General features: G+C 46.6%; 2 protein-coding genes across 2 annotated transcripts in view; both read right to left on the bottom strand.

Annotated features, from left to right (window-relative positions):
* Positions 1-5,827: 5,827 nt before the first annotated feature.
* LOC311238166 (ganglioside-induced differentiation-associated protein 1-like) overlaps positions 5,828-26,060 on the bottom strand; it is a gene marked incomplete at both ends in the record, with an annotated part of 57,504 nt that continues 37,271 nt past the window's right edge. The window contains one exon of the mRNA XM_084326179.1: positions 5,828-6,183. Within this exon, the coding sequence (XP_084182305.1) occupies positions 5,828-6,183 (356 nt within the window). The remainder of the gene's footprint in view (positions 6,184-26,060) is intronic.
* Positions 7,342-26,060, bottom strand: part of LOC311238558 (ganglioside-induced differentiation-associated protein 1-like) — a gene marked incomplete at both ends in the record, with an annotated part of 19,757 nt that continues 1,038 nt past the window's right edge. The window contains 2 exons of the mRNA XM_084326656.1: positions 7,342-7,464; positions 17,811-18,007. Coding sequence (XP_084182782.1) covers positions 7,342-7,464; positions 17,811-18,007 — 320 coding nt within the window. The remainder of the gene's footprint in view (positions 7,465-17,810; positions 18,008-26,060) is intronic.

The raw sequence follows: 26,060 nt of genomic DNA, 5'->3' as shown, positions 1-26,060 counted from the left end.
GTTTTGAATTGCAGTCTCCTGTAGGTGTTCTTTGAGAGTGTTTTTGAAAGTGGGTAGTGATTCACATTCCTTTACAGCTTTGGGTAGGGTGTTCCACATTGATGTGGCATAATTTGCTAAACGTGTTTAGTCCCTTGTTTGAGCCGAATCTGGGTTTAACATGATTTGTGGAGCTCCCTCTGGTATTGTGATTGTGGTATTCACTGACCTTTGGGAAGTATTTTGACATGTACATACCTTGGTCGTGTAGTGTATCTTGTAGACCAGGCCCATTGCAAGTTGCTGTACTCTGTCGTCTACTCTAAGCCATCCTAGGTTGTCGAAGTGGGCAGGGGTGAGGTGGGTTCTCGGAGTCAGGTCAAGTAGTAGTCTGACCAGTTTGTTTTGAGATGTTTGTAATTTGGTTTTTAGTGCCTTTGAGGTGCTTTGGTACCATGAGGTGCAAGCATAGTCGTAGTACCCTTGAATGAGTGCTCCTGCCAGAGTCTTCAGGGTATTCTTGTTTACCAGAGAGGAGATCCGGTACAAGAATCGAGTTTGTTGGTTGACTTTTTTTATTACATTGGATGCCATTTTGTCACAGGAAAGATTAGCCTCTAGGATGGAACCCAGGTAGGTAATTTCATCTTTCCTTGTGACAATATTGTCACCCACTTTAACTGAGAAGCCGTCTGTCTTGCTGAGTTTGTTATTTGAACCGAAGAGAATGGACTCTGTTTTGCCCATGTGTAATGATAGTTTGTTATCAGCGAGCCATATGCAGATTTAGCCTAGTTCCGAGCTGAGGGTTTTTTCAACCTGCAACTTGTTCTTGTCAGAGACCAGCAGGGCTGAGTCGTCCGCAAACAGGAACAAGTTGCAATCACAAGCTGACGACATGTCATTTGCATAAATTAGGAACAGTAGCGGTCCTAGTATGCTTCCTTGTGGAACACCACAGCTCACTGGGAGGGGGGGGGGATAGGGTACCGTTTACCTCCACCATCTGTTCTCTCCCCTCCAGGTATAGGATTGTATCCAGCTCACTGATAGACTATCAATCAGAATGGTGTGATTGACAGTGTCAAAGGCCTTTTGTAGGTGGCTTTGGATAAAAGCGTTCAGCTAAATGACTAAATGTAAAACGAGTGGATTGTTTCTCCACTGGCATGTGGAGGCACACAACTATACACAATACACAGCAGTGCTGTCTATGCAGTTGGCTTAGGAGAAAGGTGTGTGTGTGTGTGTGTGTGTGTGTGTGTGTGTGTGTGTGTGTGTGTGTGTGTGTGTGTGTGTGTGTGTGTGTGTGTGTGTGTGTGTGTGTGTGTGTGTGTGTGTGTGTGTGTGTGTGTGGAGGGGGCAGGCAGTTCCAAGGGGCCTGTTTGAACAGGCTCTTATTAAGGATGGTCACAGCTGATGGAATAAAGGATTTCTTGTAAGCGGTCCTCAGTCTGTGGCCTGATGGCAGCAGCTGTGGTGTTGAGTGGCGAGGACGGGTCATTCTAGATCTGGGTGCCTTTTTGGTTGTGAGTTGTGAAAACAAGCCCTGTAGTTGGCGTTGTTTGTCTCCAGTTTGGTTCTTGTGTTTTTCTGAGAGGTTCCCATATCATGAGATGATTAAAAGATTGATTATTTAATTGATGTATGTCCTATTAAGTCCTGAAATTACCTCACAAACTTGAATGTTTTGGCTTGGCACGGTGCACGTCTGCCTTACTTACATCAACGAGATTGGCTTTGAACGGTATCTGTCTTCTGTAACTCATGTCATGGATCCTTCTGAGTTAAACCAGGAGACTATTTCTCAGTTCATGTGAGGTCTAAAAGCCGGTGCTAATTACGCATAGTGTTATTGTTTAATGCATTCTAATGTATTGTTTTAACGGTAACAAGGATTAATCAAGAGGTCACATACCTCAAAGAGCCGGTATTTATTCATATGTGCTATGAAAGGTGCTATACAAATAAAGTGTATTATTATTTATTATTATTATGAATTTATTATTATTCTGTATTTTAAATGTGTAACATTCATAAAATAAACTCTGATAAAAGCATACATTAAAATGAATGAACTTGAACCATTATAAAATAGAATCTCACCTGTCTGCAAGGACGGCCACTTGAGTAATGCTCTTCGCGAGCTCACAATATATTGCATGAGTATGACAGTGGCTCTACCATTGTGCGTCCTCTCGACAGATCATCTCGCATTGGGGCTTCAAGGCTAAAGGTAAGGGGGCGACAGTGGCTCAGGAGGTAGAGCGGCCGTTTGGTAGTCGGAAGGTTCTCAGTTCAATTCTGGCTTCCCCCGGCAGCAAGACACTCAACCCCTGTTACGAATGGCGTGTTTCGATAGCATGGTGGAGAGTGGAACCCAGTTTGCAGCAGACAATGGAGAGATACTTAACATGAAGCAGGAGACGGCGTAGTGACGATAATAAGGCTTTACTCACAACAGAAAACAAGGAACACGACTGACACAACGGTAACATGAAACAATGAACCAGCCAGTGTATGCTGGCCCAGAACACTTAAATACAGACACCAATCAGAGACAGAGGGTAATTACTAACAGGACACAGGTGTGACAGACAGAACTAACAGAACACAGAGAACACAGGGGAAAACAATAACAATGGTACAAACTGAGACATACGAGACTAAAACACATTTACAAAACACAGACAGTAGGGACACAAGACTAACAAAGTGGAACTAATAAAGACAACATAGACAACGAATAAATCAAACATAAATGACAGCAAATAATGTTAATCAGGTGAGTGAGCTGATGCCAGATCTGCCACATCTGGATCAGCCCACCGGTTGGCAATGTTGTAGTATGAAGGGGTGTATGGAAGGGGAGTTGAGATGGTCCGACACCTGGACCAGCCGAACCGGGAGGGGGGTTGCCGTCCGGTCCCGCAGGACCGGGGGAACCCTTACAAACCCCTAAAGGGCCATTCCGACCGACTCCAGCTGAGTCTGAGATGTCTGATGTAGAGGAGCGTATGCAGCACCTGGCTGGCATGTACCTCATGGCTGCATATGCTCCTCTACATGGGACATTTATTGAAAGCAGCCTCACTGCTAGACTTGGCTGCTTTGGGTGAAAACTAACTTCTATATACCTACTTATACCCCTCTGCATATATCCCATATAACTGTATGATAGCATGTACAATAATACTGTATCGTATATGTAAGGGATAATGTATAGCTACGAGGTCATTGTCGCAAAATAATTGACCGACACGGAGTTTAGAATACCGAGGCGCCTCGCCGAGGTGTTCTAAACGTAGTGAACCTATTGTGAGTGAATGGGTGAACGTGAGGCATACATTGCGAAGCGCTTTGGATAAAAGCTGTTATATAAATGCAGTCCGTTTACCAAAATGCAATCCATTTAACACATGTGTGGTATTTCTTTGACAGCGAACACAAGCCAGACCTTGAGAGACCGCAAACAAAGCACCAGACTTTGTTGAGAATTCTACCCCGTGTCTGTGTTTTCTGTGTGTGTGTGTGTGTGTGTGTTTGCGTGCGTGGGTGCGTGCGTGCGTGCATGTGCGTGTGTGTGTGTGTGTGAGGTTAAACGCAGGTGAATTAAGCGCAGTCCAGAGAAGTGTTTGAATTGAAGCCCAGTCGTGCTAAATGTCAGGCCGCCCGGACCCTGCTAGTTCTGACGGGCCAAACAGAAAGGCTTGTGGACTCTGAACAGGCTCCAGAACCGGGGTGGAACTACGATTAGCCGTCCAGGATGTTGTGTTGAAAACATCTTAGCGAGTTAAACATCGGTTACGGTGAAGAATATCTGAGCGGCGGCGACCCGCGTCGTGCATCCCGAACGCCGCCCAAACGCTGCCATGCAGTAAAGTGACACGAGGTTTTCAGAGATGTTTAATTTCAGTATGTCAGCAGCACAGTATAGAGGACGGAAACGAGACAACAGACAATAGACAACAGACAGAATTTATTCAGATGGAATATTGTGATCAGTGGTGGAAAGTGTTTTTACTCAAGTATAGTACTTAAGTACAATTTTTAGCTACTTGTACTATTTTCATTTTAGGGAACTTTATACTTTTACTCCACTACATTTCAAAGGAAATATTGTACTTTTTACTCCACTACATTTATCTGAACCCACCAGTTGCTAGTTACTTTGAAGAAAAAGATTTTGCATAGAAAACGTGGCAACATTTTATGAAGATTATATACTTTCACTTTTGAATCCTGTCAACTTCAAGAGGACATAATCAGAGCAGCATAACTGGACCACATACCACTTTAACATAACCTGTAGAGGTCAATGGATCAAGGGTTGAATGCTCCCAAGCACTGGAATACACAAACATCATGTAGAATGCATTATTTTACTTTAGATACTTAAGTACATTCAATAGCAAATACTTCTCTACTTTTACTTAAGTAGAATTTGAATGGAGGACTTTTACTTTTACCAGAGTACTCATTTATCTGAGTATTTCTACTTTTACTTAAGTAAAGGAACTGTGTACTTCTTCCACCACTGATCCATCAATCGAAGAGTACATGATCATCAGTCACATGACACGGTGACAGTAGAAAACAGAAAATAAACATCACGGCCTGATCAAGAGTTGGCATATTTAACAGATCTTGAAGCATAATAGTGCCAGCAGACTTTAAGCATTTTGCATGAGGTTATGAGCTACGAGGGTACAGGTTATTGAAATAGCATACCAACAAATTGTACAGTATTTTAATTAGCAACATGCTTAATATCTGAGACTGAAATTACGAATATTACTGAGTACATGTTGGGCAACGGCAGGCTCCTGGAAGCATGTTCAGCGGTTCAAAGACAGGTAAACCAAATCTGACGCCATCCGGTTCAAGTCATAGATTCGGTGGGTTACATGAAGCGGTTACTGTAGGTAAGAGAGGATGACTAAAGGTGCGTTTTGTGCAACCAGCAACACAGTACATTTATCACTGCGTGTGGACTATACAGTTTAGTCTCTATCACATCTCATGTTTAAAGGAGCTGTAAGTGGTATCTTATTTTTTAAATAAGTGTTAAATAGCTCTACATTCCAACAGCCATCATTGATACAGAGTGTTTGGTCAGTAACATGGGTCTCCCAGTCCCTCTGCTCTGCAGTAAACAGGAAATACATTTTCTGGTACCCCTTCCCACTTTATCTAATCAGGAGAGAGAACCCTAGATATTTTTACTTATTTCAAGAAATCCACATTTGCTTACAGACTATTTTACTTGTTTCAAGGACACATTTGCTTACAACTAGTTTATATTTCTTATTTTGTCAGACCATTTTTTGCAGCGTGGAGTTCTCTCTCCTATTTGGATAAAGTGGGAACGGGATACCAGAACATGTATTTTGTGTTTACTGCAAAGCAGGAGGGACTGAGAGACCAATGTTGCTGACCAGACTGTCGGAATGTAGAGCTATTATGTTAACATGTAGACCACTTATTTTAACAATACCACTTACAGCACATTTAATGGATTCTCCAAAGCCTCAATGTACTGTACAACAATGGGCAGTGGGAACTCGCGTGTTACAATGTAAGTTGAGTCTCTCTCGCTCTCACTCTCTCTCTCTCTCTCTCTCTCTCTCTCTCTCTCTCTCTCTCTCTCTCTCTCTTCTCTCTCTCTCTCTCTCTCTCTCTCTCTCTCTCTCTCTCTCTCTCTCTCTCTCTCTCTCTCTCTCTCGCTCTCACTCTCACTCTCACTCTCACTCTCTCTCTCTCCCTCTCTCTCTCTCTCCTCTGCTAACACATCCCACCCCCCCCCCCCCCCCGTGACCTGAGGGCCGGCCCCCACTCCAGCTGCAGCTCAGCTGATGGAGGTCAGCCTCTTCCTGAGATAGAGGAAAGCCAGGTAGGTGGCTCCGCCCAGGATGCCGATCAGCAGGGTGGTGCCGACGATGGTCGGGGCGTTCTTGCGGGCCACGCGGAACGCCGCCGGCAGCACGGCGGAGATCAGGATGTTGTTGACGTGGCCCAGCACCCGTCGGAAGGCCGGGCGCTCCGTCACCCGCTCGTAGTAGGTCTCTATGTTGACGCGGCTGCCGTTGCCCCAGTAGCGACGGGAGAGGCCCAGGAACTTGAGGCGGTGCAGGGTGACCGCCAGGGACACGTCGGCCATGCTGAAGAAGTCGCCACACAGCCACGCCTCCTGGGAGCCCTCCTCTGGTGAGGTCAGTGGAAGAAGACGTCAACTTCAATATGGTGCCATCAACTCTGTGTGATAGTATGTACAATAGTGCTGTATATACCATATATATATACATTTATATATTTATATTTACCGCATATATATATATATCCATCATGTCTGAATATACCTGCATAAAATCCTTCTATATACCAATTTATACACCTGCATATAACTCTGTATGATAGCATGTACAATAGTGCTGTATATACCATATATATACATTTCATTTATATATTTATATTTACCACACATATATACCTACTTATACACCTGCATATAGCTCAATAGTGCTTTATATACTATATATATTATTTGTGTATATATTTATCACATATATAATTATATATATGTCCATATCTGTCTGAATATACCTGCAAACAATCCTTCTATATACTATATACAGTATATATAGTAGTATATACAGCACTATTGTACATGCTATCACAGCGTTATAATCAGGTGTATAATACGTTTTTATACAATAACTATATATATTCTTATCCTATATATTTCTATCCACATCTGTCTGTACATACCTGCATATAATCCTTTTTACATATCTGTAAATACTATATCTATATCTGTACATATCCCTGACCTACTCTTACTAGTTACACTGTGGCCAGTATGACTTACTACAATAGTGTCTTCATACCTGTATCGCTGTACATATTAATACTACAACTCTAGTGTACATACATCTAATTAGCACTATTACTCAGTAGTACTCATTTATATCCAGTTTGATCACTGTACATTGTATATTATATATTGTAATTTACTGTTACAATGCAGTTTGGATGCCAAATGTATTTTTGTTGTACTGTACTTGTGCTGTATGATGACAATACATTTTAATCTAATCTAATCTAATCATCATCTAAATGCCATGAAAAAGCTGGTACAGTATGTCTGCCGTAACTACTGATACTGCTAAGCAGTGTGTCTGATCTTATAAACCAGAAATCACCAAAATAACTATCGATCGGCAATCACGTCTTAGGTGAAAAGGGTCTCCTTGGTTACCTGGTGTCTCCTCCACCCTCCTCTGCAGCTCTGTCTCCACCTGGTCCATCACTTACCTGGTGTCTCCTCCACCCTCCTCTGCAGCTCTGTCTCCACCTGGTCCATCACTTACCTGGTGTCTCCTCCACCCTCCTCTGCAGCTCTGTCTCCACCTGGTCCATCACGCCCTCCAGCTCGTCCAGGAGCTTCTGCAAGTACTTCATGTTGTCGTGGTCAAACAGCTTGACCTGGAGGGAGAGGGTCAAACATAGCGCTCAGAGGACTGGGCCATCGTGAGTGCCCAATGATAATGATAATAATAATGATAATAATAATAATAATAATAATAATAATAATAATAATAATAATAATAATAATAATAATAATAATAATAATAATAATAATAATAATAATAATAATAATAATAGTATTATTATTTATAATAATAATAATAATGATGAAGACTTTATTCCAGACTCAAGGTCCATATTACACATATAAAAACAATACAAAAAACAAGGACAACAACGTAGATTAAAATACATAAAGGCATCGATTCCAATGTTTCCAAAACCAGAGGAGTACCTTGTATCACTTTGTTTGACATCAGTAATGTCACCTATTATTCAGTTTTTTTACTCTAATAGTCGACACATACATTTGAACATCAAGTTCCTCAGCAGAGCATATACTGTAATATAATAGTAATAATAATTATAATAATAAAGTCTAAGCTCTTGAACTACAGTGTTTATTATTTGACTATAAAAGTTAATTTAACAGACCCTCATCTGTACGTTTGTTTACACTGTTTATTTTTCTCATGTTTTTATAGTTAATTATATTTTTTACACTGTTTATTAGGACTATCTGACTAATAAACACTGTTAGTGTGAGGTTTTGCCCGCTGCTCACTACCTTTTCTCTGTTTCTTTAAGCCTATACTGTTTATTTCCCTTCTATACTGTTTATTTTCCCTTCTCACTCACTCTCTCTAGCCCCCACCCTCTCGTTCCTTACCCTTAGTGGCCACACCTGTTCGATATTCTATTATCTCTCGCACCTGTGGTGGCAGGCTAATTAGTCCCCCTGTGGGCTTTAAATACCAGGGCGCTTCCCCTCGTTTTGGCGTGGGGTCGTGTTGTATACTTGCCGAGTCATATTCTCTAAACATCTAGACTCTTTCGGGAGATCCTCTGTCTGCCTATGCTGTTCCATTCTCCGGCGTCGAGATGTTTGCTCCAGCCTTCGCCAGCTGTCGCCGTTGCCTGTGGGGGAGACTGGTCTGCGCTCCCTGTACTTCCACGGGAGGCACCCCAGCGTTCCACTGCAGACCCCCGCGCAGCTGTTCGTCCTGACGCACATCCAGACCAGCGCAGACGCTCTCCAGTCCTCAGCGCGCAACGCGCATCTTCCAAGGACGCTCGAGCTTGGCACGCTCTCCAGACCAGCGCGCAACGCGCATCTTCCAAGAACCCTCGAGCTTGGCACGCTCTCCAGACCAGCGCGCAACGCGCATCTTCCAAGGACTCTCGAGCTTGGCACGCTCTCCAGACCAGCGCGCAACGCGCATCTTCCAAGGACGCTCGAGCTTGGCACGCTCTCCAGACCAGCGCGCAACGCGCATCTTCCAAGAACCCTCGAGCTTGGCACGCTCTCCAGACCAGCGCGCAACGCGCATCTTCTAGACCTTCGTGCTTGGCACACTCCTCCTCGCAGACGCACCCCGACGCGTCTCTCGGTTCCGGTGCGCACTCAAGCAGTGGCGCACCACTCTGTTCCTCGGCTCCGACAGTCGGCTACCCGGTGACGACACCTTCGCCACCGCCGCCTGTTCCAGCACCACTCTGTCCTCGGCTCCGACAGTCGGCTACTCGGTGACGACACCTTCGCCACCGCCGCCTGTTTCCAGCACCACTCTGTCCTCGGCTCGGACTGCCGGCTCCCCGGTGGCGATACCCTCGCCACCGCCATCGCCACCGCCGCCTGTTTCCAGCACCACTCTGTCCTCGGCTCGGACAGCCGGCGCCCCGGTGGCGACGCTCTCGCCCCGCTGCCTGTTCCTGCACCACTCTGTCCTCGGCTCGGACAGCCGGCACCCCGCAGCTGCTGTCCCTGTACCTTTACGCATACGCCTGGGTGAGTTTTGATTGTGATGTCACTCACTCAGCGTAATGCCTCTTGCCCCCGTTCCCGCTGCTGCCCCTGTACCTTTACGCATACGCCTGGGTGAGTTTTGATTGTGATGTCACTCACTCAGCGTAATGCCCCTTGCCCTCGTCCCGCTGCTGTTCCCCAGCGTATTGCCTCTGTTTTTGGTTCTCACTTAGAATAGTATTTTTGGACTTTACATCTCCCCCTGTGTGTTTGTCACACGAAGATATTATTACTTTGTTCACTTTGTTATTTGGACTGTTCTGCACCTGCTCTGTTTTTTCCCTTTTGTGCATTAACTATCTCCTCTGTCCTGCAGAGCGGCCCAGATGATTTCCACCAGTCCTCCCAGTTCCTCCCTGTTTCCCAGCCCGCCTCCGCGGGCCTCAGTCCCCTCTGTTTCCCTAGTTCTCCCCTTTTCTAGTTCCACCTAGTTCCTGTTCCCTAGTTCTCCCCTTCTAGTTCCACCTAGTTCCTGGTCCCAAGTTCTCCCCTTCTAGTTCCACCTAGTTCCTGTTCCCAAGTTCTCCCCTACTAGTTCCACCTAGTTCCTTGTCCCTAGTTCCCCTAGTCCCCGTTTCTCCTGTTCCCTAGCTCTCCTAGTCCCTAGTCCTCTCTCCCTAGTTCTCCTTGTCCCTGGTTTACCTAGTCTCTAGTTCCTCTGTCCCAAGGCGTTCCCTTAACCTTCCCTTAGGCGTTCCCTTACCTTCCCATAGTGTTCCCTTTTCCTGCCCGCCTCTTAAAGGCACCTTTCCTTCCCCTCATATTATATTCCTGTATTTGTGATTCTCCCTTAAAGGGACAGTGCCCTTTTCCCTGTTTTTCCCTGTTGTTCAATAAATATCTGTTTCTTGGCAAACCATCATACCTGTCTTGTGTTGTGCGATTGGGGTCGGTTACAAACCATAACAGTACGACCCCACCAAGTCTACGACCCCAGCCATCACAGACTGTGTATGTTGAGTTTGCCTTTTTTTTTCTTGTCCCCTCTAGCTCCCCTGTTAGCCCTGTTAGCTTCCCTGTTAGCCCAGTTTAGCTTCCTTGTTAGTCCTGTTTAGCTCCCTTGTTAGCCTGTTACTCCCCTGTTTAGCCCAGTTTAGCTTCCCTGTTTAGCTTGTTAGTCTCCCCGGTTAGCTCCCCTGTTTGCTTCCCGTTTTGCCCTGTTTGACCCCCCTGTAGCTAGCCATGCCCTGGCGGCTAACCCAGTCCCTCAGCAGAGCCCCTGTCTGCTAGTCTTGCCCCGGCTGCTAGCACAGCCTCTATGTTTATGCAGCCCTTGCTGCTGGCATGGGCCCTGTAGCTAGCCATGCCCTGGCAGCTAACCCAGTTTCCCTCTGCATGGCCCCGGTCTGCTAGCTTGGCCCCGGCTGTTAGCACAGCCTCTATGTTAATGCAGCCTTGCAGCTGGCATAGGCCCTGTAGCTAGCCAGGCCCAAGCAGCTAACCCGGTCCCTCTGCATGGCCTCCACTTTTTTGTGTAGTTTCTCCCACTGCTAGGACTGCCCTTCAGCTAGCAAGGTCAGTATTCCCACAGCTAGGACTGTCCTTCCAGCTAGCTTGTTCTCTCATGCTGGTCCAGCCCTGTCTGCCAGCCTAGCTCCGGCAGCTAGCGCAGCCTCTATGTAGATGTAGCAGTACAGCTAGCATAGGCCCTGTAGCTATCAGTGCCTTGGCAGCTACCCTTTCCCTCTGCTAGCCTAGCTCGGCAGCTAGCGCAGCCTCTATGTTGATGTAGCAGTACAGCTAGCATAGGCCCTGTAGCTATCAGTGCCCTGGCAGCTACCCTTTCCCTCTGCTAGCCTGGCTCCGGCAGCTTGCGCAGCCTCTATGTTGATGTAGCAGTACAGCTAGCATAGGCCCTGTAGCTATCAGTGCCCTGGCAGCAACCTTCCCTCTGCTAGCCCTTTCCCCGTGCTACCATGGTTACCCCTTTGCTACCCTGCTTGCCCCTCAGTTCCTCTAGACCAGTTGCTCTAGACCAGTTCTCTAGACCCAGTTCCTCTAGACCAGTTCCTCTAGACCAGTTCTCTAGACCAGTTCTCTAAACCAGTTCTCTAAACCAGTTCTCTAGACCAGTTCTCTAGCCCAGTTCTCTAGACCAGTTATCTAGACCAGTTCTCTAGACCAGTTCCTCTAGACTAGTTCTCTAGACCCAGTTCCTCTAGACCAGTTCCTCTAGACCAGTTCCCCCAGTTACCCCTCGGCGACCCTGTTTCTTTTGCTAGCCCCACTCTTGTGGTGGCTTCCCCTGCTGGCTTGGCCAGTACCTCTTGTTTTGCCCCCTGCCACTCTGTCTGTATTTGTTTTGGGTCGCCGGGTGGCTCCCGTTGGAGGGGGGGATACTGTGAGGTTTTGCCCGCTGCTCACTACCTTTTCTCTGTTTCTTTAAGCCTATACTGTTTATTTCCCTTCTATACTGTTTATTTTCCCTTCTCACTCACTCTCTCTAGCCCCCACCCTCTCGTTCCTTACCCTTAGTGGCCACACCTGTTCGATATTCTATTATCTCTCGCACCTGTGGTGGCAGGCTAATTAGTCCCCCTGTGGGCTTTAAATACCAGGGCGCTTCCCCTCGTTTTGGCGTGGGGTCGTGTTGTATACTTGCCGAGTCATATTCTCTAAACATCTAGACTCTTTCGGGAGATCCTCTGTCTGCCTATGCTGTTCCATTCTCCGGCGTCGAGATGTTTGCTCCAGCCTTCGCCAGCTGTCGCCGTTGCCTGTGGGGGAGACTGGTCTGCGCTCCCTGTACTTCCACGGGAGGCACCCCAGCGTTCCACTGCAGACCCCCGCGCAGCTGTTCGTCCTGACGCACATCCAGACCAGCGCAGACGCTCTCCAGTCCTCAGCGCGCAACGCGCATCTTCCAAGGACGCTCGAGCTTGGCACGCTCTCCAGACCAGCGCGCAACGCGCATCTTCCAAGAACCCTCGAGCTTGGCACGCTCTCCAGACCAGCGCGCAACGCGCATCTTCCAAGGACTCTCGAGCTTGGCACGCTCTCCAGACCAGCGCGCAACGCGCATCTTCCAAGGACGCTCGAGCTTGGCACGCTCTCCAGACCAGCGCGCAACGCGCATCTTCCAAGAACCCTCGAGCTTGGCACGCTCTCCAGACCAGCGCGCAACGCGCATCTTCTAGACCTTCGTGCTTGGCACACTCCTCCTCGCAGACGCACCCCGACGCGTCTCTCGGTTCCGGTGCGCACTCAAGCAGTGGCGCACCACTCTGTTCCTCGGCTCCGACAGTCGGCTACCCGGTGACGACACCTTCGCCACCGCCGCCTGTTCCAGCACCACTCTGTCCTCGGCTCCGACAGTCGGCTACTCGGTGACGACACCTTCGCCACCGCCGCCTGTTTCCAGCACCACTCTGTCCTCGGCTCGGACTGCCGGCTCCCCGGTGGCGATACCCTCGCCACCGCCATCGCCACCGCCGCCTGTTTCCAGCACCACTCTGTCCTCGGCTCGGACAGCCGGCGCCCCGGTGGCGACGCTCTCGCCCCGCTGCCTGTTCCTGCACCACTCTGTCCTCGGCTCGGACAGCCGGCACCCCGCAGCTGCTGTCCCTGTACCTTTACGCATACGCCTGGGTGAGTTTTGATTGTGATGTCACTCACTCAGCGTAATGCCTCTTGCCCCCGTTCCCGCTGCTGCCCCTGTACCTTTACGCATACGCCTGGGTGAGTTTTGATTGTGATGTCACTCACTCAGCGTAATGCCCCTTGCCCTCGTCCCGCTGCTGTTCCCCAGCGTATTGCCTCTGTTTTTGGTTCTCACTTAGAATAGTATTTTTGGACTTTACATCTCCCCCTGTGTGTTTGTCACACGAAGATATTATTACTTTGTTCACTTTGTTATTTGGACTGTTCTGCACCTGCTCTGTTTTTTCCCTTTTGTGCATTAACTATCTCCTCTGTCCTGCAGAGCGGCCCAGATGATTTCCACCAGTCCTCCCAGTTCCTCCCTGTTTCCCAGCCCGCCTCCGCGGGCCTCAGTCCCCTCTGTTTCCCTAGTTCTCCCCTTTTCTAGTTCCACCTAGTTCCTGTTCCCTAGTTCTCCCCTTCTAGTTCCACCTAGTTCCTGGTCCCAAGTTCTCCCCTTCTAGTTCCACCTAGTTCCTGTTCCCAAGTTCTCCCCTACTAGTTCCACCTAGTTCCTTGTCCCTAGTTCCCCTAGTCCCCGTTTCTCCTGTTCCCTAGCTCTCCTAGTCCCTAGTCCTCTCTCCCTAGTTCTCCTTGTCCCTGGTTTACCTAGTCTCTAGTTCCTCTGTCCCAAGGCGTTCCCTTAACCTTCCCTTAGGCGTTCCCTTACCTTCCCATAGTGTTCCCTTTTCCTGCCCGCCTCTTAAAGGCACCTTTCCTTCCCCTCATATTATATTCCTGTATTTGTGATTCTCCCTTAAAGGGACAGTGCCCTTTTCCCTGTTTTTCCCTGTTGTTCAATAAATATCTGTTTCTTGGCAAACCATCATACCTGTCTTGTGTTGTGCGATTGGGGTCGGTTACAAACCATAACAGTTAGGACTATCTGACTGTTAATAATAAAGATTGTTAGGACTATCTGACTCTTAATAATAAACACTGTTAGGACTCTCTGACTCTTAATAATAAACACTGTTAGGACTCTGGTGTAGTGTGTTACTATGGTTTGGACCATGTATACCATTGTCACTATACTACTGTCTTGATTGAATCCTGCTACAGTACTGTTATCACTATTATCTTTACCACTTTGTTCTATGTTCTATTATTATTACCACATATCCTACCTGTAACCCCCCCCCCCCCCCCCCATGCTGCTATGACACTTGAACTTCCCCAACACTTGAGATGATGTCCCTTGACTTTTTTGGGGCCCCAAAGTGGGAATAGGCCTGCCCCCTTTTACAATGTCACTCAATCATCCTAATCTACCCCACAATGCAAAGGATGGAACACATCCTCTTTTGCCGTTGGCTACATCAGCGCTAGCTACAATTAAACCATTGTTGATTAACACTAACTACTGTTAGCTGTAACATTTGGTAGCTGACATAGCAGCTATAATGTTTAGTAGCAAACGTTAGTGCTAATGCTAGCAGTGAATAGAGGATGCTAAACGTTTAGCATTGTGGGATAAATGGACAATATTTTTATTTGGGGGCTCCGCCTCCACTTCTCACCATCTAATCCACCCCATGGTTTTAACACAACCCTTGGTTTTGAGACAGTCTCAACAAATCGAAGACAATTCAATATCTTTAGGGGCGTGGGCGAGAGATTTTACACTTTCTAGTTCCCCTGAAGAGAAAACAGCTGGGAGAATTGTAAATATTTATCTTCAACCAGTTAATCTCCAGCTCCAAAATAATATTTAAAACTATTCATTATCTTGGCCACCATTAGCAGATCCAATAACTAGGGACAAACCAAATAGTCTGTCAGCTTTTCTGTCTATCTGTCTGCCTGCATGCCTACCTACCTACCTACCTGTCTGTCTGTCTGTCTGTCTGTCTGTCTGTCTGTCTGTCTGTCTGTCTGTCTGTCTGTCTGTCTGTCTGTCTGTCTGTCTGTCTGTCTGTCTGTCTGCCTGCCTGCCTGCCTGCCTGCCTGCCTGCCTGCCTGCCTGCCTGCCTGCCTAAACTCTTCCTGGGTGGTGGTTTGGGGATGAATGGAAATAGACCAAGGGAGGAAGGAGAGAAAAGGTGAATCATACTGTGACTTGGTGAAGGAGAAGAGGAGGAGAAGAGGAAAGGAGAAGAGGGGAGGAGAAGATGTGGAGAATAGAGGAGGAGGAGGAGGAGGAGGAGGAGGAGGAGGAGGAGGAGGAGGAGCTCTGTGAAAGAATTCTTAATTCTTAAGTCGTCTCAACTGAATTATCTTTCAATTCACATTGATTTACATCGAGTTCTTTAAGTAAGTTGAATCAACTTAATAGGAGTGACGTCAACTTGATATTTCAGATTATCTGCCTCCTATTTAGTCAACATTATAATTGTCAGCATTTTGAGCAGACTATTCAGGACCTTAATTCAGGGCTCTAGACTGCGAGTACAACGGTAAATTGGGAAGTGTGTGTTCATACTTGAGTCGATGGCACGAGTGCAAGTGGGGGGGAAATCACATGGTCACACCCCGTAATGTACGACAATGTTGTTTCTAGTTTGATTATCCATTTACAGACCTACTTTTTTCTCATTTGTGGGGGTGCTTATGGGAAGGGCCATTGGTATGGTGCTTGATTTTCTAGTAGGATGGGTCAGCTTGGACACACACACACACACACACACACAGTGGGACGTTAAAGGAACACGCCAACGTTGTGGGGAAATGCGCTCGATACGAGCCAGCTAGCCTAGCTTAGCACAAATTAAATGGAAGCGGATACGAACCAGCTAGCCTAGCTTAGCACAAATGAAATGGAAGCGGATACGAACCAGCTAGCCTAGCTTAGCACAAATTAAATGGAAGCGGATACGAACCAGCTAGTATAGCTTAGCGCAAATTAAATGGAAGCGGATACGAGCCAGCTAGCCTAACTTAGCACAAATTAAATGGAAGCGGATACGAACCAGCTAGCCTAGCTTAGCACAAATTAAATGGAAGCGGATACGAGCCAGTTAGCCTAGCTTAGCACAAATGAAATGGAAGTGGATACGAACCAGCTAGCCTAGCGTAGCACAAATGAAATGGAAGCGAATATGAACCAGCTAGCCTAGCTTAGCACAAATGAAATGGAAGTGGATACGAACCAGCTAGCCTAGCGTAGCACAAATGAAATGGAAGTGAATATGAACCAGCTAGCATAGCTTAGCGCAAATGAAATGGAAGCGTACGAACCAGCTAGCATAGCTTAGCACAAATGAAATTGCTCTCCTCTCTGTGACATCACCCGGAGGAATCTTTTGGGGTGCAGAGGCGGCTGAGCTCTCGAGACGCAGAAGACGTGGGGGAATATTACATGTCGTATTATCACACGTCCACCTCACAACAGAACAATAGGATTAGGGTTGAAAGTGCCCCTAAGAATTACTTCAAAGTACACTGTGCTCAGTGCTTCAGAGGAGATTCATATTCCAATACACAGTAAGAAACTATATTAAAAAAACACACATAATTGTGTGTGTGTGTGTATGTGTTTGGATGTGTGTGGTGGGTGGGGGGGGGGGGGCTTTAGATGGCTGGCCCTCTAGGGAAAGGGCCAAGCAGTTACTTACTGTAACAAGCTATTGTTCGGTCTGTGCCAGCTATCATTAGCAGCTACACAGTATGGAGAGAATAATGCTTTCTCTGCAAACTGAAGCGTCGCTGCTGTAGGCTCTCCTAACTGCTGATCCATTCATCTCATTATGTAACTGAAGGGCCACTAAATATATCTGACTACTTTTACAATGGTTGCCTATTTGTAATGCATGGAGACGTAAATAAATCATTCAAGTGCGCGCGCGCGCGTGTGTGTGTGTGTGTGTGTGGTGTGTGTGTGAGTGTGTGTGTGTGTGTGTGTGTGTGTGTGTGTGTGTGTGTGTGTGCGTGCGTGCGTGCGTGCGTGCGTGCGTGTGTGTGTGTGCAACAATACAGAGTCAAAAAGAGTAACAGTGAGGTACAATGCAGAAATGGGATGATGTACAACTTAGGGTAAGGTGCAATGAGGTATGAATTTTAGTGCAAATCTATTTACCAATAAATACAGTGTGTTAAAGTGTCTAAAGTGAGTAAAGTGGGTGTTACGGTGAGTGTTTATTTAAAGTGAGTGTGTACATGTGGATGTGTGTGCTGTGAGTGTAGATGATGGGTTGTTACATAGTGTCATTGTCGTTGTCGTTGAGTGTGTATGGACTGTGTGTATGTGTAACTAGGAGGGATATGATGACTGTGTGTATGTGTAACTAGGAGGGATATGATGACTGTGTGTATGTGTAACTAGGAGGGATATGAGGACTGTGTGTATGTGTAACTAGGAGGGATATGAGGACTGTGTGTAACTACTAGGAGGGATATGAGGACTGTGTGTGTGTAACTACTAGGAGGGATATGAGGACTGTGTGTAACTAGGAGGGATATGAGGACTGTGTGTGTAACTAGGAGGGATATGAGGACTGTGTGTGTGTAACTAGGAGGGATATGAGGACTGTGTGTGTAACTAGGAGGGATATGAGGACTGTGTGTGTAACAAGGAGGGATATGAGGACTGTGTGTGTGTAACTAGGAGGGATATGAGGACTGTGTGTGTAACTACTAGGAGGGATATGAGGACTGTGTGTGTGTAACTAGGAGGGATATGAGGACTGTGTGTGTAACTAGGAGGGATATGAGGACTGTGTGTGTGTAACTAGGAGGGATATGAGGACTGTGTGTGTAACTACTAGGAGGGATATGAGGACTGTGTGTGTAACTAGGAGGGATATGAGGACTGTGTGTGTGTGTGTGTAACTAGGAGGGATATGAGGACTGTGTGTGTAACTAGCAGCCACTCCGCGCTCTTACAGCGTATGCGTGTGGTGGCGTAGGCAGGTATGTGTGAGTCCACCGTGATCTCGGGGTGGAGGATGCAGCCGTGGGTGTAGGCGTCCATCTGCAGCGAGTCCAGCAGCTCTCTGTAGTGCTGCACCCTGCGGTAGTACATACTGCCCTCTTCTGGTATCAGCCGGGTACTGCCCTCTGGAAACACAGCAGACACAGAGAGACGGAGGAGATACAAGTCAAGGAGGGCTGATCTGAGACCAGATTAGCTGATAGGTTAGAGATCGGTGCATGTTAGGGATGGGCACAGTTATTTGAATATTAGACTATTCAAAATTACATATATATACAAGTATATATGACAACTATAGCTGGTGGCTTTGTTTGTGTCGACTGCACTGAGTCAGCCTACTGATTTAGAGGGTTTTCTTTTAAGATTAGATTCTATTCAAATGTATTGTCATCATACAGCACAAGTACAGTACAGTGAAAATTGTTTTGGCATCCAACCAGAGTGCAAATGTAACAGTAAAGTGCAATAGTAATATACAATGTACAGGTATCACCGCTTTACAATTTGTTCCTCACATTTTACCCATTCACACACCGATGGCAGAGGCAACCATGCAAGGTGCCAACCTGCTCATCAGGAGCCATTAGGGGTTAAGTGTCTTGCTCAAGGACACTTCGACACACTGCCCGGGAGGAGTGGGAATCGAACCGGGAACCTCCGGATTACCAGACGACTGCTCTACCTCCAGAACCACTGTCGCCACAGGTTAACCTTTCACTACCACACTACAGAAGGTTAACCCTTTCACTACCACACTACAGAAGGTTAACTATTTCACTACCACACTACAGAAGGTTAACTCTTTCACTACCACACTACAGAAGGTTAACCTTTCACTACCACACTACAGAAGGTTAACCATTTCACTACCACACTACAGAAAGTTAACCTGTGATAGTAAAAGGGCTAACCTTCTATAGTGTGGTAGTGAAAGGGTTAACTACCTGAAGATAGGTTTCATAATGAGAATGAGGGCTGCCTCCTCTTAAAAATCTGTGGAATAATTAGCTGTCAGTGTCTTTTTTAATTGATTGATTGTCTTTTATGCTTTTGTCCCATACTTGGAAAAAAAGGAAAAGCCATCTGTCTTTTTTTTTGGAAAATGTTTGTCTGTCTGTCACTTTGTTTTGATGTGTGTCATCCTTGGTATTCCGTTCTGTGTTCCTACTGGATAACTTTCAAGTACATATAATTTGTAAATGTTGGTTGCGCTGAAAATTCAATAAACAAATAATAAAAATGTAATGCACTTTAATATGCATTCGATTTAAAGAGGTGCTGCAGTGGTGTCGTCTAGTCTGAAGTAGTGGCACACTGGGTTGTTGTATTGTCATGTCACTTTCATCAATCTGATGATCATTTCTAGGAATTTCAATCAAATATTTAGGCTAAAGTATATCTATATCTGTACATATCCCTTACCTACTCTTACTAGTTACACTGCTGGCAAGTACGACTCACTACCATAGTTTCTTTATACCTGTATCACTGTACATATTAATACTACAACTCTGTACATACATCTGATTAGCACTATTACTCAGTAGTACTAATTTATATATTTTATACCCAGTTTAATCACCTGTACATTGTATATTACTATTGTACTTTACTGTTACATTTGCACTCTGGTTGGATGCCAAACTTATTTTTGTTGTAGGCCCTACTGTACTTGTGCTGTATGATGACAATACATTAATCTAATCTAATCTAAACTGAATGCAGGTGGGTTTCGCCTCCACTTCCTTCTCTAGGGGGGCTCGAGACTAACACCGTCCCGTCGTCCCGGGGATGATCAAATATGTATTTGGGACAAACACAAATCCTCCCCGGGACGCAGTGGGGACGAAGAGGATTTATCTGGAAAATGCAACTGCGCAGACTGTCAGTGCGCATAGCACTGTCACTGGCAAATGGTGCGCGTCTTGTTCTGAGTGCTCACTTTAGTGGACAGTGCCAACGAGACCACTGCACAAGACCCACGAACATATAGAATGTTTAATAAAAGTTCCCGCGATACTGGCCCATCAGTCAAGGGAGCACTCGCAAACAGATAACGTTAAACACAGCAGAAGATAGAAAACAGACAGACTGACCAACAGGGAACTGCATCCAACCCTTGAGTCTAAGGTGTGGTTAGCTTCTAGTTCGCGTTTTAGCTATATAGCTGCTTGCTAGCTAACGTTAGCCCTGTGTGTGTGTGTGTGTGTGTGTGTGTGTGTGTGTGTGTGTGTGTGTGTGTGTGTGTGTGTGTGTGTTGTGTGTGTGTGTGTGTGTGTGTGTGTGTGTGTGTGTGTGTGTGTGTGTGTGTGTGTGTGTGTGTGTGTGTGTGTGTGTGTGTGTGTATGTGTGTGTGTGTGTGTGCTCAAAGCAGCCAGCCCCATGTTAGCTAGGTGTATCTGTTATATTGACTATAATGTTTCCAAAAACGCACCGGACTACGACGTAACGTTAGACGTTTTTATTGCATGCTCAACCAGTGCACAACAACACACCAACCCAACTGACGTTACCACAACACTTGACGGTATTTCACAGCCCTGTCGTAAGACCACCGTGCCGTCTTAACACTAGCACAGCCATGGAGAAAATGCCACTAATTCCCACCAGGAACGGGTCAGACGACCCGACAGCTTATATGAGAAAAATAAACAGTGTAAACTATATAATTACCTCTGAATATAAAAATATTAGGTTTACCACAATGAAATAGGTTTGAGTGACATAAAAAACAAATAATAATAATAATAATATTATAATATATTTTTCTTTTTTTTTTGGATGGAAGAGCCACACATTGACGGGCAAAGAGCCACATGCGGCTCACGAGCCACGGGTTGGCCACCCCTGCGCTAGACGCTCGCAAAGTGCTGTGACTTTCGTCTGTTCCAACGGCCCATATGTGGAATAACATTCTAATTACATTTTCCTGAAGTCATTTCGAAATTTCAGAAACCGTGCCAGATAAAATGGGTACTTTTAGGAAAAGTCATTGAGTGACAGAGCTGGAGCTCGACAGAGTGACGAGGATACATTTATTGAAAATGCCTAAGGGTCATGTGACCCCTTGTCGGCTGTGCTAGTGTTAAAGGCACAGTGAACACCGTTGTCTGTTGTAATGACTATGCTGCCACCGAAAATGTTCAGTTTGTAATAAATATGGCTGAATGAATGAACACACTTGTATTCCTTACAGTATTCATGAAATTGGACACTTTGACTCCCTTAGATATGTCAGATGATTTCTGTACTTGTCACTACATGTTTTATTACTTCAGTCCTTAAAATAATAGAGTTGCAAATATCCATAAAATCAATCTACAAGACATCATTAACAACATATATATACAGTATATATATATATTTTTATCATAATGATTCTTGTGAAATAAGTTGCCTTTTGACTAAATACATTTATTTTCTCTTTCTCTACAGAAACAAAGACTGAGGCAACTGAGACTTGATGCTTGCTCTCTTGCTCTCATTCATCCCTCTCTCACTCTCTCACACACGCACACACACACACAGTATTACTCTGACAATAAAGTAAGAAAGGTGTTTCAATATTGTTATTGGTTTGTTTGTTGTTTTGTTGTTACCTGTTGATATAATGTGCCTATTGTTAAAATAAATAATTATTTCAAATACAAATTATTATTTATTTCCTAATCATTTGAATGGTGTCTTTATGGCAATAACAACTATAGACGGAAAAACCAAAGTAAAGATACGACATTCAAAGTTGCTCGCACCCAACGGGGGAATCTGAAATATGGTGATAATTCAATATATATCTACGAAGATCTAAGCAAAGACGCCATCGCTCGACGTCTACCATACAAGGAGGTGATGCAAAAATTGTTCATAGCTGGTCACAAGCCAAGGCTAGCATACCCGGCGCTGTTATCGATCGTGGGCAGTGACGGCCGCAGGTTTGGATTACGCACACCTAAAGAAGCTGAGGATTATTTCAATCAACATGGAGTGGATACCCCAAGGCAGGACGAAAATGCCTGAAAACAGATAAGCCTCTTTCTCAGTGTATATCAGAATTTAGAATGACTTTATTGTGTTCATCAAGGTAACAGACGATATGCAGGCTGTCTATACCAATGCGATCTGTGTACAATACGTTCCGTAATACACTATAATTTCAGACTCTGGTCTCCGGGGAGACAAATATATATCATTGCAAAAAGATCAATCTGGAATATTCTGGGTTTATCGCTCGAATGCCCTGGGTCTCTTAGATCATTCTGGAACATAACAACAGTCTATTGGCACTAGTATATTCCACATCCTTCTAGAATATAATGCACCATGACAACGAAGGCCTGCAACTCTAGCATTAAACATCCGGTGTGTATATACATATATACATAGCTGTTGTGAAGGGCCAGATTAAACCGAATATATATATTTATTTATATATATATATATTTAATTGTATTTGTATATTCTCTAATATTCCCTGATATCCCTTGTATATTCCTTGTACAATATGCATTGAATATCCATTCTAGCCTACTGAACATCCCATAATAGTCTCCATTCTACTATTGGTCGAGAGCTTGGTGCCAGGCTGCCATACCCCCCAGACCCAGTTCAAACGTACCACTCAACATGTACGAACAAGTCCTAGTTCCGCGTAGGAATCTGGCTACCGCACCACTAATGGTACTATTTGTTCATAGTGCGTATATATACTGCGCTACTAAAGTAGGACTTCCTTTTTAGTCCAGTTTCTTACCCTCCAATAGAGTGACAGACGTAAAGCCTCCCCGCGACGCCACATGTGGGAGTAAGGCCAAGTTCGGCCTACCATCGGTATTGAGACATCGTGTATATTAATATTTGAATAGTCATATTTGGCACTATATCGTCGAGTTGGACGTAGTCTATTAAGCTAATAATAGTCTATTCATATGTAGTGCTTCGTGCGGTGAGAATACTATCGTAGTCAGTACCCCCATCGTTTCGGGTAGAACTGGCTGCTTATCCAGGGTGGCCGACCCCATGTGAGGCTGCACCCGAGGAGCCCCAGAGCCGACGAGCGAGTGGACCTGCATACCGGATTATTCTACCGACGACAGCCCGCCTTCCCAGGCACGGATTATGCTTTGTATACAGTGATTATTCTATGGATAAAGACCAACACTGCCGTGTGTTGGAAACCCCCCCCCCCGGAGAGGACGACAGGTGAGGAGACGCTCTACACGACGAGGTCGCTTCACGTCTCTCCATCGTGGACCGGAGGAAGCCGGCCCACAGAGAGTCCAACTGCTTTCATCTGTGGATCGAGGATCGCTGAGGCACCGAGCCGCACAACCGTGGGTTCTCCCAGGATACCCTCGGCCAGACGGATACAGCCAGACTCTACCCCCCCCCCCCCTTCTCCAGTTGTCTTACAAGCGACCGGAATCCCCCCCTAGTGTATCCAGTTCTATAATCATTAAAGTATCATTGCTATTATTCCTTAAATATTCCAGGTTGTATATTTACCGCCTGCGCCACCAGAGATTGGACGTTCTCTATTGATATACCAACGAATACTCATTTGCCATAAAAGTGCATCCTATTTCAAATCATAAATGTAATTAAGTGATTGCTCTACATACCTTTTGCTATGTATTAATTATTATTAAACGCAGACTTTCGACTTGGTACATTTGTGTTGGATCGTTTCATCTACGTGGGAGTGTTTACCATAATTATTTATGCCTAGTACTGGGTGGCCAGAGTCTAAAGTACAAGAGGTAGTGGTAGTAAGTATCATATCTAACAATACAGTCAGGGAATTGTACCCCTCAGTTACAATTGGTCCTTCGAGCCGGATGGTAATTAGTGTAATATTAATATAGTGTTATTAATATTGAAATGGCCTATGATGAACACTCCACGAAACGATCCTCCTAACCAATGCCCGCAGCGCGAACGACGGCTCCCTCAGTACTTAGAGGCTTACGCTGTCAGTCAACAACCTAGTCTTCTACTAACAGTAAACGCGGTAAAACTAGAAAGTAAAAGTATGTCTAACCCCAACGCCCAGACTACCCCGACCATAGAGGCCCCTACGGGTTCTAGTGTGGCTGACCAAGCTCACGGTGGGGACCAGTGGGAACCAGACATGACTTCGCACCCCGCCAGTACTGAAGAAGTAGTCCCCGATGAGTCCCGGGAGGAATACAACGCTACCGAGAGAGAACTCGGCACGGAAGAAGACGGGGAGAGCACCGTGGAGATAGAGCTCCAAGGCTCCGCAAGGAGTACCCCGAGGGAAGGCTCCCCTATACAACCGCCTTCTCCCAGCGAGGCAGAGAGGACCCTACAGCAGACCTTCCTCATCAGCCTGAACGCCGCTGCTGAACGCGACCGACTGCAGATCCAGCAGCGGAGCGAAGAAGAGCATATACGTCTAGAAATAAGACGCATTCAGATGGAAGAGAATGTGGCCCGAGACCGAGCAGACAGCCAGCGAGCAGCTGCTGGTGCTCTACGGGACGCAGAGCGCGACAGACAGCAAGCGCAACTAATAGAACAGCTGATCAGACGGACAACACCCTCTCCCTCCGCCAGAGGCTCCAGGAACTCGTCTAGACACACCTCCAGGGCGGCATCCCCTAGCCGAGTAAACAACCCTGAACTTGACCAACAGACGAGGTCTATACCCCCCACAGACCACCTCCCCCCACCGGTCCAAGCGAGACCTAGCAACCGGGAAGGAGCAGCATATCCTGTGGAGAGGCTAAACCAGAGACTACAAGCACGGGATGACCTAACTGAAGACGAAGAGGAAGAGGAGGAGAACCACGCCCGACGACAGCACAGTACTCTACCGGACCAGGAGGTCCGGTACAGCCCAGGCTATACTCCCGCGGAGCTGCGCTACAGACCCCCGACTCTATACACGGGTGAGCACGACGCACGACCCGCACCGAGGAACAGCACCTGGACAAGCGGGCCATGGTACACTGCCGGTACCAGCCCATACCAAGGAGCGGGAGGAGACTCGCCTAGGAGGCCTCTCCCCCAACGCTCGCCGATGTATCCACAGTCAGCGTCATACATTGGCACGCCTATGGTACCCGACTTCACCCAAGAGAACCGGGCCCAGTATACAGAACTCCGCATGTGTCTGGAGACCATGTTGGTGGATGTATTGGATGAACGCCATAAATACGCCATCCTACTGAAGCACTTAAAGGTACCCCGCGCACATAATATAGCGCTCGCCTACGCGACTTCCACCACCCCATACACAGCAGCGCTGGTAGCATTGGACCAGAGGTATGGGCGCATATGGGATTACGTGATCCAGGAGATCCGACACATCGACCGCTTACCCCCAGCAATAGACAATCGAGCACTGGACGACCTGTCCATCAGAGTGCAGTCCCTGGTAGGGATGTTGGGAGCGCAGAGAGAGAAGGGGAGGCATGAACTTTACGCCAACTCAAATGTGGAAAGGATCTTGGAGAAGCTGCCGCCCGCTCGACAGGAGCGTTTTAGGCGGCAGAGAGACCACCGAGACCCGAATGGCCCCGAACCGAACCTCCTCGATCTAGCAGACTTCCTGGCGAGAGAAGTCAGCAGCCTACGGCTAGATACATTCGGACGGAGCACCCCTGGCTCCAGAGAAGGAACCAGACGACTAAATGATGGAAGAAGATCGGTGACTGTGATGCACCAATCGGAGTCAGTACCGAGCAGCAGGAGCCACAGTACCCCCTCCAGAACGGAGAAGTGGAAGATAGTGTGCCCCTACTGTGAGAAAGAACACTGGCTAGCGCAATGTGACTCCTTCCCCAAGCTGAACGCGGAGGAAGCAAGTCAATGGATAAAGTCCAACAAGCGCTGTTTTCGCTGTGCGCGCCCACACATGGCAGCCGAATGCCGCTTAAAGAAAAGGTGCACCAAGTGCGATGGAGCCCATCTGGACATACTTCACGACAGTAACAGATGGCGCCCTTCACCCGCACCACCCAGCAGCAAAGCGAGCGTCATGTACATCGATCCCGCCAGCAGCAGTGGAGCCCGAGTACTCCTAAAAGTAGTGCGTGTGACACTAAGCTACCAGAATAAAGTCCTGGACACTTACGCCGTCCTCGATGACGGGTCAGAGAAGACCCTTCTGCTCGCCTCCGCTGCGGCCCAGCTAGGGCTGCGGGGAAGCGAAAC

Source organism: Notolepis coatsorum (assembly GCF_963971535.1).
Source record: "Notolepis coatsorum genome assembly, chromosome: 12".
NCBI classification, from domain to species: domain Eukaryota; kingdom Metazoa; phylum Chordata; class Actinopteri; order Aulopiformes; family Paralepididae; genus Notolepis; species Notolepis coatsorum.
Note: the sequence above shows the minus strand (reverse complement) of the source record. Positions and strands in the feature narration are given on the sequence as shown.